Consider the following 18299-nt stretch of genomic DNA (forward strand, 5'->3'; position numbering starts at 1 on the left):
AGGCGATACGTTCCTCCGAAACGTCGGTTAACACCACTTATACACGGTGCCAAATCCCAGAAGACTGCTTTCTTCATAGTCACCGCCGTGAAAGCCTCAAATCTTACACAATGCTCATATTGTTCGACCCTGAAGATGCGATTATACCCCAGAAGCTAGAATTCTTTGACGACTTTGATTTTCTAGAACATAATGCATGAACTCTTCGAACCTGCAGATGGAAGCGACATTTCCATCTGAATGCCGGATTTCCCCGCACTATATCCCAGAAAGCCATGCTCCACAGTGACAGTTATGAGAACCTCAGATCTAGCATAATAAAGTTTGTTGCAAGCCAGTGAATTTGTACAAGTGTTCTGAACAGTACACCCGTGCGCCCACAATCCGTCGAAGCTAATCGGTTTAAGCAAGATAATTTCTGAATAGCGAAAAGTGAAAGAAAGGTGGAGTTGTCCTATGCTTGATTAATTACGCGTTATGCCACGAAGACATATGGGGGAGTGGAAGTACAATTCCAACATTCTTGACCTCGGCACCAGATGGAGGTGTGTGGTCAGCTTCAATCCCCGGGCGCTTTACTCCCGATGAATAGGTCCCGTTACATATAGGACGTGAGCTAGGTGGGCCCCAGAGGAAGTCTGGACGTTATTGATAAGGAAAAATTCTCTCTTCCCTGCCGGGAATCGAGTACCAGTCGTCCAGCCGGTGCTCTCGCCATACGACTCCGTTCTGAGAGGGAAAGTCTATTGGAAATAATTATTTTAATTAACTAACTCCACAGAATAAAATTCTTATTGAGAAACTGGTGGTCACTCAACTCGTAGCTCATTATCATGTCATAAGGACAGACCACTGGACCCCATGCTCAGCAAGGTCCGTTCTATTTAAGGTCTATCTTAATATTTTTAACCGGAAACCGTTGAACAGAGGGGAGCCCGGGTAGTTCAGTTCGGTTGGTACATGACAAGGCTAAGGGATGGACCAGCGGGGTTCGATTCCTGGCACGGCCAAGGATTTCTATATCGCCAATGCTGTATCTTTCCCCCAACCGTATTCTTCTGTTCACTGGGTACCGGGCTTCTTTCTCCAGCTTATGGGTGGACTACGGGATAAAATACCGAGTTTGATTCTCGTCAGAGGCAGGGTATTTTTCTTCGCCACCCCGCAGTTTCTGTTCAAGGGATACGAGAGGTTCTTCTCTAGGGCAATTCAGCCAGAATAAGCCTGGCATGAAACTGGCCTCATCACGCACCTCTGTCTAATGCCGATATTGAGACCTCCAGGCCCTCATGCACTTTCATGGAATTGTACGTGCTTACTCAGTCTGTCGGCAGAGACAGTGCAATAGGCCGCAGTCAGCACCACGTCTATCGTTCGGGTGATAATGTGATTGGTTGTGATAGTCGACATGCAGTGAAGACTGCTTGAATTAGTGGGCCACTTGCAAATAAGATCTTAAACTGAACATAACCATTCTGTTTCAGACAAGGCGAAAAGTGGCACATGTTGAGGTCTGTTCTCACCCCTGAGCTCACTAGCGCCAAGACTATACAGCGGTTCCTCCCAGAACTGAACCAGGTGGTTGAAGATTTTATGTCATTTCTAAGGACAACACGTGACAAGCATGGCGTAATCTCAGGATTCGAGGAACTGGCTAATAGGATGGGTTTAGAAAGTGAGTCTATATTTCGGAGTTAAGCTCATTGAACTTTCATTATGCAAGGATACGCCATTTCCCAAATAAAATATACCCAAAGGATGTTCTTTATTTTAAGTTCCTATTAACAAACATGCAGACTCACCACAAAGATTAGTTAAACAAAACCTGCATTCATAGTGAGCTGAAGCACGACAACAGTCCATTAGATTCTAAAGGGTTCTGGTGATCTGAGATTCTGCACTTTGTGCATCGTCCGGTATTCTAAAAAGAACTAGAGAAACAATGTTTCGGAAATTCGCCCTGTTTCCTTCCTCAAGTAAGAGGGTGGGAGACCAGTGATTGAAGTTAGCCCTTTCTAGAGGAGCCAACAGAGTAGGTGTCTCCCAGCCCCTTATCCTGAAGACAGAAACAGATACACTTTCCGAAACGCTGTGTTCTTTTGTGTTCACTGAATTTGTTTTAAAATCCACCTGTGTTTCTTGTCTGCAGGCACATGCACCCTGATCTTGGGGCGACGAATGGGATTCCTCGAGCACGAAGTGGACGCGAAGGCGTGCAGGCTGGGCGCAGCCATCAAGGGTCATTTCTGTGCCTCACGTGATACCTTCTATGGGCTCCCATTCTGGAAGGTTTTCCCCACTCGGTCCTACAAATTATTCGTGGAAAGCGAGGAGAAGATCTACGAGTAAGCATAAATTCAATATGCATCGCGTTGAACTGTGCAGGTTTCACGGTTACAAACCCATCCGAAATGTTTCCATCTCAGCAAGTTTTAGGGCCGCACTTTTGCATTTTTCTTTGGTTTTCTGATACAGAAAATGCATTCCAAAATAAGTTCAGAATAAAAGTACATACCAATACTTTTTCCACGGCAGGGAAATATTTTCTAGAAAACTAATAGTTGCTCACCTGTTCAAGACATTTTCTACATTTTATGGAACACGACGGTTCATAAACATGTTATCAAAAGCCCACCACTGGACCCTATCTTGAGCCAATTGAATCGAAACATCACCACCAGAGTCTATTTTTGTTTAATATTATTGTCACGATTTATGTAGCGTGTCTATAGACAGGTCTTGGATTTATGACTCGATTTATTGCACACTTTGATACAATCACGTTTTCACTGCCGTTTCTTGGTAGCGGCTTCCAACGGCGAACGTTCCCCTTCCTCAGCTACCAGCTTCTAACAGCAACAGCTCACAACGAGTGAACTCTTAGTGGTTCTCTAAATGAGTGCAACTTAGAGTCAAAGTCAAAGTCAAGTTACAACCGGCGGTCAGTCAGCCAGTCTCTCTTGGTGTCGAGCCTCCATCTGAGGCCCAAGACGAGATTTTTATTACTTTCAGAAAATTGCGAGTTTGTTGATGTAGGTGGCCTCTCTGACAAGAGGACGGTTTTATCGTTTCAAATTGCTGCTGGCCTTCGCCAACACAGTCATTGTCGGGTCCGAGTCCCGCGGGACTCCTGGCCAAATTTTACTGTCTCAGAATTGACACTCCCCCAACCTGGAGGGCCATGCCTCCGAATTTATATCCCCCAGGAACAGGGTGGCCCAGTTATGCCCCCAGGCACTGGGTTCCCTTTTCGTAGCCTCCTGCGACTCGCAGACCTACCGTGGAGGTATTCGAACCCGCCCCACTCCGGGAACTCTGAAACTGCTAACTGGTCCTGCTTATAACATCACGGAACGGACCGCTTAGAAAACGTATGTTGCTTAAATGCAGTATTCTATCGTTACCGTGAAAACGTGCTTGTTTTCGAAGCCATTACTTAGCAATGGCTGTTATATAGTTGCTTGTTTCTCAGTTGTTGTCTTCAATGGATCCACACGCTACAATATTATAAGTTGACTAGGCGTTTTCTTAAGTTCACATAATCAGCTAATTATATTGATTCTTATGGGAGAACCGTACGTTTCGGCTTAAGAACGTCTCATCTTATAAGACCGTGTAGCCTGATGGAAGTTTACCAGTGTTTCGGAGGAACCTTCACTCCTATCATTGAGCCTGAGGCTTCAGTTTGGAGCGATACATTAATAAACGACCCACAACTTTATACAGAAGACCGTAAATTGAACGGTACCCAGAAGACCAGGGTTTTTTCTGATGTCATTTTTCTAACTTCTGGACTCTTTTTCAGTATAGTATCAGAGATGGTCGAATCTGCCCTGACAGAAGAGAGAGAGATGTGCTCTGTTGATGCGGTTAGCAGCGTGTTCATGTCCATACTTAACGCACCAGGTCTCGACGTCCGCGAGAAGAAAGCTGCACTAATAGATTTCATTGCCGCTGGCATGCAGACGGTGAGTTTGGTCATGTTCAGTGTTTGTTTAGCGCCTCTGTCTGCCACTAGCCGAGACTATATAGCTTGCACTCACATGGTACTATCCCGGCGTTGGCATGGTAGACTATCGAACACTACGAGAAATCTCAATTGAGATAGCCCATGTCCTGGCCGAGATTCGAATGAAGCACCTTAAGAGTACAAGTCAGAAGCTCTTCCGCCTGAACCAACTTGAACTGTGCCACGTTGAATTAATTACTGTCTCAAAGTAATACTTCTGGAGTTCTAACCATGTCTTTACGAAAACTATTCTTGTCGCATGACGCCATGGTGTCAGGCAATTTCTCTTACTGTGTTGTATGACGGTATGCATACTGACCAGGCGCCGCGAATGACAGTATTGGCTGTGACGGTACTGACTTGATTATCCCTGAAAATGTCAAAATTTTCGGTCGGTACGTAATTTTACGGCACTTAGTGAACTGCATAGGCTGCTTACGTTTGATGGAATGAGAGTATGATTATGGGCCTATATGCAGGGCTCCGATGGTTCCTGTTAAATGTTCATGGTAACATAATTCAAACGTGCCCACCTCCGAAAAGTTCATCTGGGAATAGGCTCAGGTTCTTTTATTCGGGAGCTATCATCATTGGAATTTTAGTCGAGTACCCGGCCGTCCTGAATGCATTTCCTCAGCTCTTAACAGGCAAAATAATTTGAGGTAGGCCACGGTGTCATCTCCTCCTCTACCTCCTTTATAAATCACTAAACTCAAACGCACTCTTCATTCGACTTTATATAAATTCTGAAGTCCAAGCAGCATCCTGGAACAATCCACGAATCAACAGATATAATTCGCTCACTCGGAAGCCGGGATCGTGAGTTCGAATCCCACTCAGGGCATAGATGTTTAGTTTGTGTGTGCATTTTTCTGTATTTGTGTACAGGTAGAGGCCTTGCGACGAGCTGATCACCCGTCCAAGGAGTCCTACCGAATGTGTAAGATCTAGAAAAACCGAAGTGAACGGAGTTCATGGAGGTAGGCCTAGGCCCACTCGGGCTGTAGTGCCAAGGGAAAATAAATAAATAAGTTTTCATTTTATTTGCCCAAATTGAATTGCTGCCTTCTGAACATCAGATCTCTTGCATCAAGAGTCTGCCTACGTTTCCCACTAGGGCTGGAAAGTAGCGTAAAAACGCCACTGCTTATATAGTTGAAGCCGGCAGCAGCAGAAAGGCCGGTAGAATTTATTTCAACAGTATTGTGATATGAATTAACTAACCATCAAAAGAGATGTTAAGAGTGTGAAGTCCCGAAACTGCGACGTCCGTATGTAATGAACTGTGCTTGCAACGAAATGCAGCTACTCAACTCTTGTATTTACACGACATTCTATAGGCACCGTAAATGAAGTGTTGTAATATCTACATAATAGCATAGTTTTCTGCCTCTTTTAAAGCAGAAACTGTGATAAATTTTACAGCTTGGGAACACACTGGTGTTTGTGCTGTATCTGATGGCGAAGAATCCCCGTGTCCAGAAACGGCTGTATGAGGAGATCCTGCAGGTAGCCCCAGGCCGATGCCCATTGACAGCCGAGACCTTAAGACAAGCCACCTACTTGCAGGCCTGCATAATGGAAGCTTTCAGGCGAGTTTCAATATTTTCTCTCTTTAATTTCTCTTGAATACGAAATGGGAAAATTTCATTATAGGAAGTTTGTTTTATACGTGGGCTGCGCTACGTCTAGGGAGTTGTAACATCAGTGTGTAGGGTAACCGCACTGGAGAGAGGGGAAGGGGAAATGAGTTTCTCTAATGGCTAATTTTTGCATCATTTGAATTTATTCGGCTCCTTTCGGTAGCGTACAAGTGGGGAAATTTAAGCACAGATCGGTGGTGTTACGTGTTCTGCAAAATATACATATCACTTTCAATATTCACATATTTATAAAGTAATAAGAGCATTAAAACTGCATAATGAGGAGCTTCATAACTTGTACTCTTCTCCAAGTATAATTAGAATGATCAAGTCAAGGAGGATGAGGTGAGCAGGGCATGTAGCACGAATGGGGGAGAAGAGGAATGCATGTAGGCTATTGGTGGGAAAGGCAGAAGGAAAGAGACCACTTGGAAGACCAAGGTGTAGGTGGGTGGACAGCATTAAAATGGATCATAGAGAGATAGGATGGGATGGTATGGATTGGACTAATCTGGCGCAGGATAGGGACCAGTGGAGGGCTCTTGTGAACACGGTGATGAACCTTCGGGTTCCATAAAACGCTGGGAAGTTCTTGAGTAGCTGCAGAATTGGCGGCTCTTCAAGAGTGGCTCAGATCCTTGAGTAAGTAAGTAAGAAATAAGAACATTACTGCACAGATGCTGTTGCTATCCTTGTATTGTCTGCCTTCTCCTCGTGCTATGATTCCTTGACTTCAGCACTCCAGTGTCTGTCTCCAAACTTGTCTTTGCCCTATAATTAACATTAAACCTAGTGCTGTTTTCTAGAAGCACTAGATTGCACTTCTATCCTTGAGGCTAGGAGCACACACAGCGACATCGGTCGTACGAAAAAATGTCGTACGATTTTTTTTGCCGTACGACCTCCTTTTCACACTAGAGCGACCAAATATATTTCTTTGCTCTCCGACTGTCGTACGGTAGATGTCGCATGTCGTCACATATGAAAGTTAAGACTACACTTTATATTCTACTACTTGATGCGACATGAACCGTACGGACATCGTACGACCGATGTCGCTATGTGTGTTCCAGCCTTAGCCCTGTACTGGAACGGACAGAAATATGTTGGTGGCTGTGTGTTCCAGGGTCCTGCCCACAACGCCATGCGTCGCGAGGATACTGGAGTCGGAGATGGAGCTGAGTGGATACCACGTGTCAGCAGGGGTAAACTTCAGCTATCCAGTACTGTGGAGTTAGTAACATTATTACTTCATACATTATAATTTTATTTGAATGATTATGACGTGTTGTTTTTAGACTGTGGTTCTGTGCCACACGTGGCTCGCGTGTCAGGAGGAGGTCAACTTCACGGCGGCGCACGAATTCCTGCCGGAACGCTGGCTGCAGCAAGGGGAGGTGACCCGCATCAACCCATTCCTGGTCGTCCCTTTCGGCCTCGGTCGCCGCGTTTGTCCTGGGAAACGCTTTGTGGAGCAGGAGCTACACCTCGCACTGGCCAAGGTCACTGTTCTCAGTCATTCCTTATACGAGGGGGTACCCAAAAGAAACCGAACTTATTTTTTTTAAACTTACTTATTCAAATTTTAAGCACAAACCTTCAATCCCCTTCAAAGTACTCTCCCCTTACACTAATACACTTGTCTACTCTTTTATTCCATTTTTCAAAACATTGTCTAAATTCATCTTTTGAGATGCTTGACAGCGCCTCCGTCGTTTTTTCCTTTCATGTCTCTTTTCATTCGAGGAAACAAAAAAAAAAAGTCGCACGGGGCAAGGTCGGGTGAGTATGGAGGGTGAGGAAAATGGGTCATACCATTTTTGGTCAAGAATTGTCGTACAGACAGGGCTGTGTGAGCAGGGGCATTGTCATGATGGAAAAACCAGTCACCCGACTGCCACAAATCTGGCCGCTGAGCTTCAAGTCACTCCCGACAGCTCCACAATTTCTTCAATGGTCCGTCGTCGATCTCCCTTGATGATTTCACGAATTTTTTCAACATTTTCATGTGTTCGGGCCGTGGAAGGACGACCAGAACGAGGTTTGTCATCAATTGACATTTCACCATTTTTGAAACGGGAAAACCACTCAAACACTTGAGTTTTCCCCATAGCATCGTCCTTGTACGCCGTTTTTAACATTTCAAGAGTTTCTGTTCCACTTTTCCCGAGCAAAAAGCAGAATTTCACCGCCGCACGCTGTTCACGAAAATCAGCCATTGCAAAAACGACGTTCACACAAAACAGTTGTCACTATAAACTCTGCCGAAACTAGTCCTTACCTTCTGAAGTAACGGTAGTCGGCTTATCGACTCAGGAATGTTAGCTCTATGCGCTCATAGCGGCAAAACGCGGTACTACAAAAGCTCTGCCCACAAAAAAATTAGTTCGGTTTCTTTTGGGTACCCCATCGTACATATATTTTTTTCTGTTTTCCTGAGAATTCGTCAAGGGTTCATAGTAGGGGGAGAAATGAGTTTCTTGATGTAGCTCCGCAGGACAAAGTATGCTGCGGACAATTTAAGTGACAGACATGTCAGGTAATGGAACATCCATCATTTTACTTTATACTACTGTTGTCAGCGCTCCTCGCTGCCAAGAGGTGAACTAATCTTCCAATTTATTCTAACAAAATTCTCTTCGTTCTGCATTTATACGCGTTCATTTCGGAAATTACTGTTCAAAATTGCGACCGAATTTAGAAAACTCTATGCTTAATACGCACAGCATGGTTATGGATAGAGTTAGAAATATTTGTAATACACATTAAATTACGTGTGTAGTGTTACGTGTTTCTTACACTTCAGTGTTTTATTTTTTTGCAGTGCATGATTTTTATGTGTTTTCTTAGCGAAATGAGTAAAACCATTCCACAGTAGAGAAATTTCTGTTGAATTTCAAGTTCTAGGCGCAGTTGTTATCATCTGAGATATAACGCAGTTGTAACACGGCGTTTGAGAAATTTCTATTGGTCCATAAATTCTTCTGCGTGTTTCATACGAAACTATGGATGCATTTTTTTTTCAGAGTCTGAATTGGAAGATGGAGGGCAGATTTAATTTTTGTTGTTATTGGCCCGGCTTAAGCCCTAATTTATATGAGTCTAAAATCTAAACATGTCAGTTTGACCATACAAATAGCGTATTATTACTTTAGCAAAAACCAGCGTATGACTTAAAGTTCATTAACAAATATAGCTTCTTTTTCACATTTCCAATTGGCCTGTCCTTATCATTTAAAGAAGTACCAGGAGATGTACGCGATTTAAGACTCCCACACTGTGACACTGTTATATGATTACCTTTATAACGGTAGCTTCGCTTCTACAATAAAAACCAAGTCCAGTAAGTTACACAAAATCCATGCTTCTTGAATTTGGATGTGTGATCAAACAGGTTACTCAGTAACATAAATCTGTCATATTCTTTCGCAGATTGTACGAGAATTTCACGTGGACTTTGAAGGAGAACTTGAATTGCAGTTTGAATTTATACTTTGTCCCAAAGCGCCAGCAAACTTCATCTTTCACGACCGACAAGAATGACTTTAAAATTAACGTCTAGAACTTCATCACTGCATATCTACCTCTCAAATTGTTATGAATTGTTTAAGCATCACTTCGTCCCCACAAAACAAGCCACATTCAGTGTACTGTTACGTGACTTTATTGATGATACAGTGGTCTACCCGAGTGTCAATCCGCTCAGTGAAGCACCCTCATAGCAGTTAAGTCCGAAATTTAAATTAATAAAGGGATATAAAAGCCTGAAGACTATGAACGTCAGGGTCAGACAGAAACGAAGAGAATCTTCACTTAAAATTAGTAGTTACTCGGTAAATTTGAATGCTATAACTAAAATCCAACTAGAGCAATAGTGTCCGCATAAAGCATGTTTTATTCGGTTTGTCGTACGAGACAAAATAGTGGGGTGGGGTTCGAGGATATGACGTTTTCCCTCCCACTGCTATGGGCGTTTCTTTGTGTATATGGTGCCGATCTTTGAAGAAACGCGCTCCTCTGCGTATGCAGGTTAGTGGGCATGGAGAAATGAACGGTGAATCGGCGCGTGTCAGCAGTGACAACTTATTTTGAAACTAAATCAATTGTACAGAAACGAAAATGTTTTCGGCATGTGTTTCAAGTTCCGGAGACATTGCAAAATTCCTTCGCATAATGCCATTTTAAAGTTTATTGATTATTGCAATGTCCATGGTAGGGCAGTGAATAAGGCTGTTGGCCCTAGACTTTCAGTTCACACACCAGACATCGTCAGTCCGAAATGCCATCAGAGTCCATCGCGCTGAGCAAGATGAACACTTAAGCAGGTCCCTTCGAAGATCTGAGAAATTACTTACTTTTTTTTATTGCTAGTGGGATGGGACTAAGTCCCTTGTACTGCGGCCACTTCTGGCCTATTGTACCAGCCCCAGATGATAGGCGAGGGTAATTGTGGAGCAATTGGTGGAATGAAGATTGGCAGGGCAAACCGAAGTACTCGGAGAAAACCTGCCCCAGCGCCACTTTGTCCATCACATCCCATTTGACCAGACCCGGGATCGAAGCCGGGCCGCCACGGTGGGAAGCCAGTGACTAACCGCTTGTGCCATGGCGCGGCCAACTTACTTACTTACTTACTTACTTATTTACCTACTTACTTATTTATGGAGCTGAGCCCTTCTTGAGAAGCCAAATCTGCAGCTACTCAAGAATTTCCCAGCATTCTATGGAACCCGAAGATTCATTACCGTGTCCTCAAGAGCCCTCCACTGGTTCCTATCCTGAGCTAGATTAATCCAATCCATACCATCTCGTCCTATCTATCTAAGATCCATTTTAATATTGCACACCCACCTACGCCTTGGTCTTCCCAGTGGTCTCTTTCCTTTCTGAGAAATATAAGGGAACTAAATTACAACCATTGTTTTTGTTGTTTCCTAAAATGTTTTTCGAGAGTTTTCATCCAGCCAGCCATAGCAACCCACCAAAACCCTCATGTCCTCCTGCCCCATTCTGTACGCTGCTAATTGCATTAGCGATTTACGTTAATGATTAAATTTAAGGGAATGAAATCTCTGATCTTTTGAATTAAGGCTGTGTAAGCTTTTAGGAAGGCGATACGAAAATGAACTTATTTTTAAAAGGAATATTTGGAAGGCAGGGCACATATACAACTAGTCATAATTAAGTTTTACATTTACTCAGACCCACCTGGTACCCATACATAGTTCAGGTTAAGATCTAAATGGCGGGTTCTCATCACACTTGGCGTACATAAAGTAACTTATTTATTGTCGTGGTAGTTACCAATGTGTACGATACATAACTTCTGCAAAAATTTAAGATTTAATTTTCATTGACTTCAGCAATAAATTAATTTAACTCCCTAAGCCTACTGATACGAGATGATGTATAGGAGCAAAATGTATTTTCCAGATTGTTTAATTTATTATTTATACTGACAGTACCCATTAACTGATTAAGTAACTTATTTTTGGAACACAGTCTTTCTTAAGAAGCTAATAGTCGCTCATCTGGTCGGAAAATTCTCAGCCCTTTATGGAACTCGAAGGTTCATTACCGATTTCGCAACAGTCAGTCACTTGTGCCACATTCAAAGCCAGATAAATCCAATACACAAGCGCGCTCTTAATTTCCATAACATCCGTCTTAATATTGTCCTCCAAACTATTTCCAAGACTTTAAGTTGTCTCTTCCCTTCATTGTTGCATGACCAAAATTGTATAATAATTTCTCAACTTTCCCATTTGTGCTACATACTCCGCCCATCTTATCAACGTTGATATGATCACCATAATATTCGTATTTCGTGAAGGGTACACACATGAAACTTGTTCGGAAAATTTCCCCATCACAATTATGTTGCTTCCTTATCAAATTTCCCCCCCAACAGTGTTCTCAAACGCTGCTCAACGGTGTCCGATGTTCCACTGAATCGAACTTTGTCATATCGCCTGTTCTGCCATCCCGGTTGGGGGCACGATGCACACGTTCAGTGCCAATTTATTTTGTGTTGTTATTCGTTCAAGTAGTGACGAGGTCAAGAAAACGTGAGTCTGTACATCCACTCCCCCCATACGTCTTCATGGCATAGTGCTTAATTAGTTAAGCTCAGGGACAACTTTACCTTTACCATGTGAACGTTAGCGAAACAGCACCATTCTCGTATATACAAGTATTTTCTTGTACGATGCTAACAGCCTCATCAGTTGGTACAGCATCTTGACGTTGAACTGTTTTTCCGACAGACTATCATGCGTAGTGCTCATAAACATGGAAAGTGACGTAACAACTATACAGGTTCTTGTGAGATTTTAAATTTCACTGCGGTGAATATTTTAATTGTGATCTGGGTTGTGATAAGTGTAACAGGTTCAAATACCCTTAGACGGCGACCAACTCGCACAGACGTGTTTTTAGTAGATTATTATTGAAGTTTCGGTGGAATGTGCGGCCTCCATCGTCAGGGTACAAGATGAGGGTGGGAGTGGTACCTCAGCCAGCCTCGCTGGCTGAACGGGGCTGATATCGAGCACCAGTACCGGCAGGGTATGGAGACTGGTAGAATATTAAAGGGGGACGTACAATAGACTATTAGTCTCGGTTCATGGGGAAACCCACCCCCTCCAATAATAATAATAATAATAATAATAATAATAACCTAGGAAAAACTATAATATATACAGTATATACATTGCCCAAGTGTTCAGAGAATAGCGTAAGATTTTATTTTGTAAATATTGTATTGTACCTGAACTGTTAAAGAGACGCCAAATCATACGCATAGTCCATTGTTTACATCCTCTGTTTATCGTGACCTGCCAAATATATTTTATTGCACACAGAATTGTATGTATTTCTCCTTGAAATGTTAAATTGTCACCTCGAACAATGGCTTGTACCCGGAAGATGTCTTATAACACAACAAGGAAGCCCTGTTTAAGAATTTCGTACAGAATAAGCAACTTTTTCGATTGTTTTATTACAAATTTATTTTCAAATTGGCAACAATTGAAGAAAATTGCCTCTTGTTAGTTGTCTGTTTGACTTAATCCTTGACCTCGAAGATGGAAACAGTACATTCCTACGAAATGTCAGTGAACTTCTACCAGGCTATATGGTGTCACATGCCAGAAAACCGGACCTTCTGTACGTTGTTTCGAAGTTTCGCACTGTTTACTTGTTGTGTTGACATCATCGAACGGACTTTTGATTATAAAATATTGTAAAATTTCACGGGACACTTACTTTGTATCTGTAGACATGAACTATTTATAGTGTATGAAATATGTAATAATGTATTTGATGCATTTTATTTTACATATCAATAAAAGTGAATAAAATACTGTACATTTTACTGAAGGCATTCTAGTTTCAGTGTGCTGTATTGTCTCCCGGAAACTGAAAGGTAAGTTGAGGTGCTCACAGCGGTTGTTACGAAGGGTTCTGCCTTCAGGGGTATGACGCCGTGTAATCGTTTAAAAATCAGGCGACGTTTCGGAAGAATATATAACCCCAATTTTCAGGGTCGAAGAATAAGCCAAGCAAAAAAAAAACTAACATAAAGGAGGTGGCTTACCTGGTTCCTTGCTTGGCTTATTCTTATTAATCCTTTTCACTATATGTACCACTTGCTTTACAGTTAATTGTTCAGAATACAGTACTGAAAACTGTATACATTCAAATGCTGCTGACACTCGTATATGGCGTAACTATCGGAGAGTTACCACGACAGAGACTTGAATAGTCCACATTACTTGGGAAAGTGAAAGAACATGGTGCCGACGCTAGCTTTAGGGGCCTCTTAAATCAGGGACCCTGGTCAGCTGCCCAATTTGACCATTGGGCAAAGCAGTCCTGATGGTAGCCTTCACAACCGACAATAAACAAATTGCCACTTTTGTGGAAATTTTGCCAACCTCATTTCAGTGTACCAGTAAATATACATATGGATCGAGTTACGCAATTTTCCTGAGGTATCTCGTTATTTTACTATCTCCAGACAAATGCTCTGGCAGATCGATGGAATGGGCTACGGCCACTTCCATGCGAATCCTTTCCTCTTATCACTCACAAACACCAACCTTTCTCATTTGACGATGTACAACTTCTGCGGCTGTAACGGCGCCGTTAATAATCAAACAGTTTTACGGAAGTAAGGCACCAATTTGTTTCTATATTAATTGCAGTACAGGAGTTTAATTGGGACGCGCGGCAGCGTAGTTGGTTGAGGCACTGTGCTACAAGCCAGAAGGTCGCGGGATCGAATACCAATGATGTGAATTTTTTCAATTGACCTAATCCTTCCAGCCGCGGTACGGCCCTGGGGTCGACTCAGCCTCTAACAGAAATGAGTACCAGGAATATTCTTGGGGGTAAAGGGTGGCCGGCGCGTATGGCTGACAACCTTACCGCCATCTTTGAGCCGACTGTCTAGAAAATGTGGGAGCCTCGACATCTCCCAACCCTATGGGCCTCCAGGGCCTGTTACAGGGATAGCTTTACTTTATTTTACTTTACCATTACAGGAGTTTAATTGGTGTTGGTTAGTTAATTACACAACAGGGCCGCTAACTGATAATAAGTTTATTTCTTCCACAACATGACATTATCTACATTTAGTAGTTACTTCTTCGTATCACATTGTCGTGATAAGCACTGCCCAGGTTAAACAGTATCATTCAGTACACGTGATATATCAGTTACTTCAATCTGTCCAAATGTTTTCACTCACCCCTAAAAATACAAAAAACAACAATAGCACCAGACAGTATTTCAAAACTGTAATAAAGATTTGAGGTTCTCACAACGGTGGCGAGCAAGAGCTCTGTCTTCTGGGATATAGCGCCGTGTGGTCCGCTGAAGCAGCCAGCAAGAACAGCTCTGCTAGTTACCTGCTTCACGTTGGTTCCTTGTTTGGCTTTTTCTTCGACCCTGAAGATGGAGGTGACACGTTCCTTCCAAAAGTCGACTGATTTCCAAAGAACTACACGGTGTTATATCCCAGAACACAGAACTCTGCAAAAAATAATGAATATTACTTTTTTAAAATTATGAAAAATAAAATTCAAAGAATTTAATATGCAAGTTCTATAATTAGACCATGTAAACGTGTTCATAATTCAGAACATAACAGAATAAAAAAATGTTTAAATATAATAGATCATTGGCCTCATCATAATACTGAATAGTGATACAAATCATTATATAAACATCAACAATAAAAACCGTACACAGCTTCGAACCATGTGGAAGTGTAGATAGGAACAGCAGCAACACGCACGCACACACACACGTGCTCATTCACGAATGACTATGCAGTTTACAATAATCTACACGGGTGAACGGGTTTCGGCCACTTGTGTCCCTACAATTTTGTAACAAGAACATTGTATACTTCACTTAAACTTGGGTTTCCTCGGGGAGCGGTACCGTAATCAAGCGGCCGTAATATGACGGTGAATGACGTAACTAAAACGTTGCCATGGAAACAAAGGAACATGGTTTCCATGGCAACGTTTTAGTGACGTCATTCACCGTCATATTACGGCCGCTTGATTACGGTACCGCTACCCGTGGAAACCCAAGCTTTACGAAACAGTCGACTTATCTCAAATAGTAAAATGTGCGGCACTCGATGCTGTAGTGAGGGTACAGAATGGTATATGCCGCATTCCCTCTGCTGTTATCAAATGAGTGGGATAAATGTTCTGATTTCTCCAACAGAGAGCGTATAGCCTATGAAAAATATTACACAAGAAGAAACCCCACGCCCCATGTTGCCCCGTTCCTTTCTTAGTTCCGTACCCATTTCATTTATTCTAGTTCCCACATGCGCTGCCCAAAAGACCTTTAATGTTACTTTTATTTTGATGAGATGGAAAATAGAATTTTGCATTTATTATTCTTTAATGTCGCACATACATCATTAAATACAACTGAAACAACATTTTCAAGGGAACTGAAATAAATTCATATGTTGGGCCGTGCCATAGCTCAGGCGGTTAGTCATCGGATTCCCACCGCGGCGGCCAGGGTTCGAGCCCAGGTTCAGTCATATGGGATTTGTGGTGGACAAAGTGGCACTGGGGCACGTTTCTTTCGATTACTTCGGTTTCCCCTGCCAATTTTCATTCCACAGACTACTCCACACTCATCATCTCTCATCCGGGGCTGACGTACCGAGTGGACTCACCTCACCCCAAGAAACTAGGAAAAAAAACTCATATATTTTCCCATGCTGATGTAACATTACATTCGTGAAGTTTGCTCTTAATAACTGTGTAAGATTCACTCCTTCCCACCCCTCCGTATACGGCATACTCTCTCATTTTCCCACTACTACAGCACTGGTGGTACTTACAACAACAATCGGCATAACATACTGAAACAGATAAATGTTATATAAACTAGTATCGAAGGAGGAGTACCTTCTAGTTTGAGGCAGGTAGGTGAGCCATATTCAGAGAGTCCAAGTACTGGCAATTTTGAAAATATCACAATAAACTGCAGACTTGAAAAATTTTCATCTAGTATACAGGAGAAACTGCTCAAGAAAATAATCTTAGATATCAAAAGTTGTATTATAATAAAATGGATCGAATAAATATTTTCAAAGGGTCGGGATTAATATCCGATTATTCATATTCCGAGATGGGGGGGTCCTAGTTCTGACACTAAGCAAAATTCTTCGGATGTGTTCTGTAAATTTACAGCATGTAATGAAACTTTACGTAGATACCGTATTTCCAAAAGATGTTTGCTGGAATACAAATAGTTATATTAAAATTTTTATTCTATTTATTACAAAAGTGATAATTAAGAATTGCCAAGGAACATTTACTCATAATTCTGCTTTGTATACTACCTTACGCCTGGTCAAGAAACGTAAGAAATACGTTAAACTGATGTTCAGTCATCTCAGGTTAGGCCGCGCCATAACTCAAGCGGTTAGTCGCTGGCTTCCCACCGCGGCGGCCCGGGTTCGATCCCGGGTCTCGGTCAAGTGAGATTTATGGTGGACAAAGTGGCGCTGGGGCAGGTTTTCTCCAAGTACTTCGGTTTCCCCTGCCAATCTTCACTCCACCAATTGCTCCACAATCACCCTCACCTATCATCTGGGGCTGGTACAATAGGCCAGAAGTGGCCGCAGTACAAGGGACTTAGTCCCACCCCACTAGCAATAAAAAAAATCTCAGGTTAAACAAATGCGTGGTACAACCCGATAACACGAAGCAAGTGTAACATTCACGTCTTATGTATAATTGCTTTCACGGCCATTGCAACATAACTTCTAGTTGGTTTAGCATGTTGCTTTGTATCACCTTATCACGGGGCTAAATCAGGCATGTAAATCACAATGTCATCATATTTTGTGAAGCGGAGGACAAAGATGGTTTTATATTTTCTTTAAGCGAACCAATTACAATTTAAAAATTAGTGCTCAGGTTCGAAAAAAACTTAATTTTGGGTTTCATAAGGGACTGTACCTGTTCACTCTGTTGCTCTTTCCGTAACTCCCTGTCCTATCGCCATAATTCTAGGTCTGCTCAGCGCTGTGCCAGGTTGCAACTAGCAACACAAATAAATGAATTACTGTCGGAATTACGGAAATCCTGATTTTTTTGTTTCCATTAACTAGGCTACCACAGGAGTAGGGCTGATACTTCTTCAAATTCATGCAAGTCTCGTTAGAAAGTATTAAACTGGCTTCAAAATGGTATATAGAAGGAATGACATATCATTAATTTGTTACAAAAATATCTCGTTTCTGAAAACGGACGACTCACTCAAAAAACAAGACAAGAATTGACGTCTACCATGCTGCTTCCGAAAAGATGAAATCATCAGTTTCTTTGTGACTGGTGATTTGGAGATCGTTCTAGAAACTGGTGCAACCTCACCGACAAGATCAGTACTACGGCCATTTAAAGCGCGTGACTAAATATGGCCCACTTACCTATGAAAAAGAGTCATTTACATAGTTATATAATATTTCAGTAATGTACTGTACAAGTGATTTTTAATTCTATTTTACATATGATTACATATTATAGAAGTCAGTTAGCATATGCTTTATAATTCTATAACAGTTTCGCTCCCTTGAAAACATTCTACTGTACAAATTGCATGCATTTCCTGCTGATGCAATTTATGACTTACTTTCCCGAACAGAAAGCTTATTGAAACATTGTGTATAAACATTACACACGGTTTGAGACTTTCCAACAGGACTGTGTACTTGTACTACAAGTGTCTGCAGGGACCATTAAGTAATCATTTCACTCTGGGGGCCAGTACGGCAGTACATCCTGTTTCTGCACGGTGCCAGTAGCCAGGAATTTATGTTTGACAAACACTCATTTCGTCTGAGTCCCCAAGTTGGTAATAACGTCGACTGTTTCATGGCTTTGCCATTTATATCGAGAGAAATATCTCCATAACGTTTCGTAGTACCCCATGAAGGTATCTACAGGGTTTGTAGCTACATATCCTACTATATTCTTGCGTTACATATTTAAAAATAACCAGTTTTGAGCACTTTCATTTGGTATATTCAATATTATTACACACTTTCCCTATCAGATATAAAACTTTCATACTGTAGGATTATTTTCCACATACCGTTT

At 42.0% G+C, this 18299-nt stretch overlaps 1 protein-coding gene across 1 annotated transcript in view; it reads left to right on the forward strand.

The window, feature by feature from the left end:
• Positions 1-10071, forward strand: part of LOC111867707 (ecdysone 20-monooxygenase) — a gene marked incomplete in the record, with an annotated part of 39487 nt that extends 29416 nt beyond the window's left edge. The window contains 4 exon segments of the mRNA XM_033752786.1: positions 5435-5601; positions 6779-6857; positions 6951-7154; positions 9085-10071. Coding sequence (XP_033608677.1) covers positions 5435-5601; positions 6779-6857; positions 6951-7154; positions 9085-9195 — 561 coding nt within the window.
• Between the last annotated feature and the right edge of the window lie 8228 nt (positions 10072-18299).

Source organism: Cryptotermes secundus, unplaced genomic scaffold, assembly GCF_002891405.2.
Source record: "Cryptotermes secundus unplaced genomic scaffold, Csec_1.0 scaffold1297, whole genome shotgun sequence".
In the NCBI taxonomy this organism is placed as follows: domain Eukaryota; kingdom Metazoa; phylum Arthropoda; class Insecta; order Blattodea; family Kalotermitidae; genus Cryptotermes; species Cryptotermes secundus.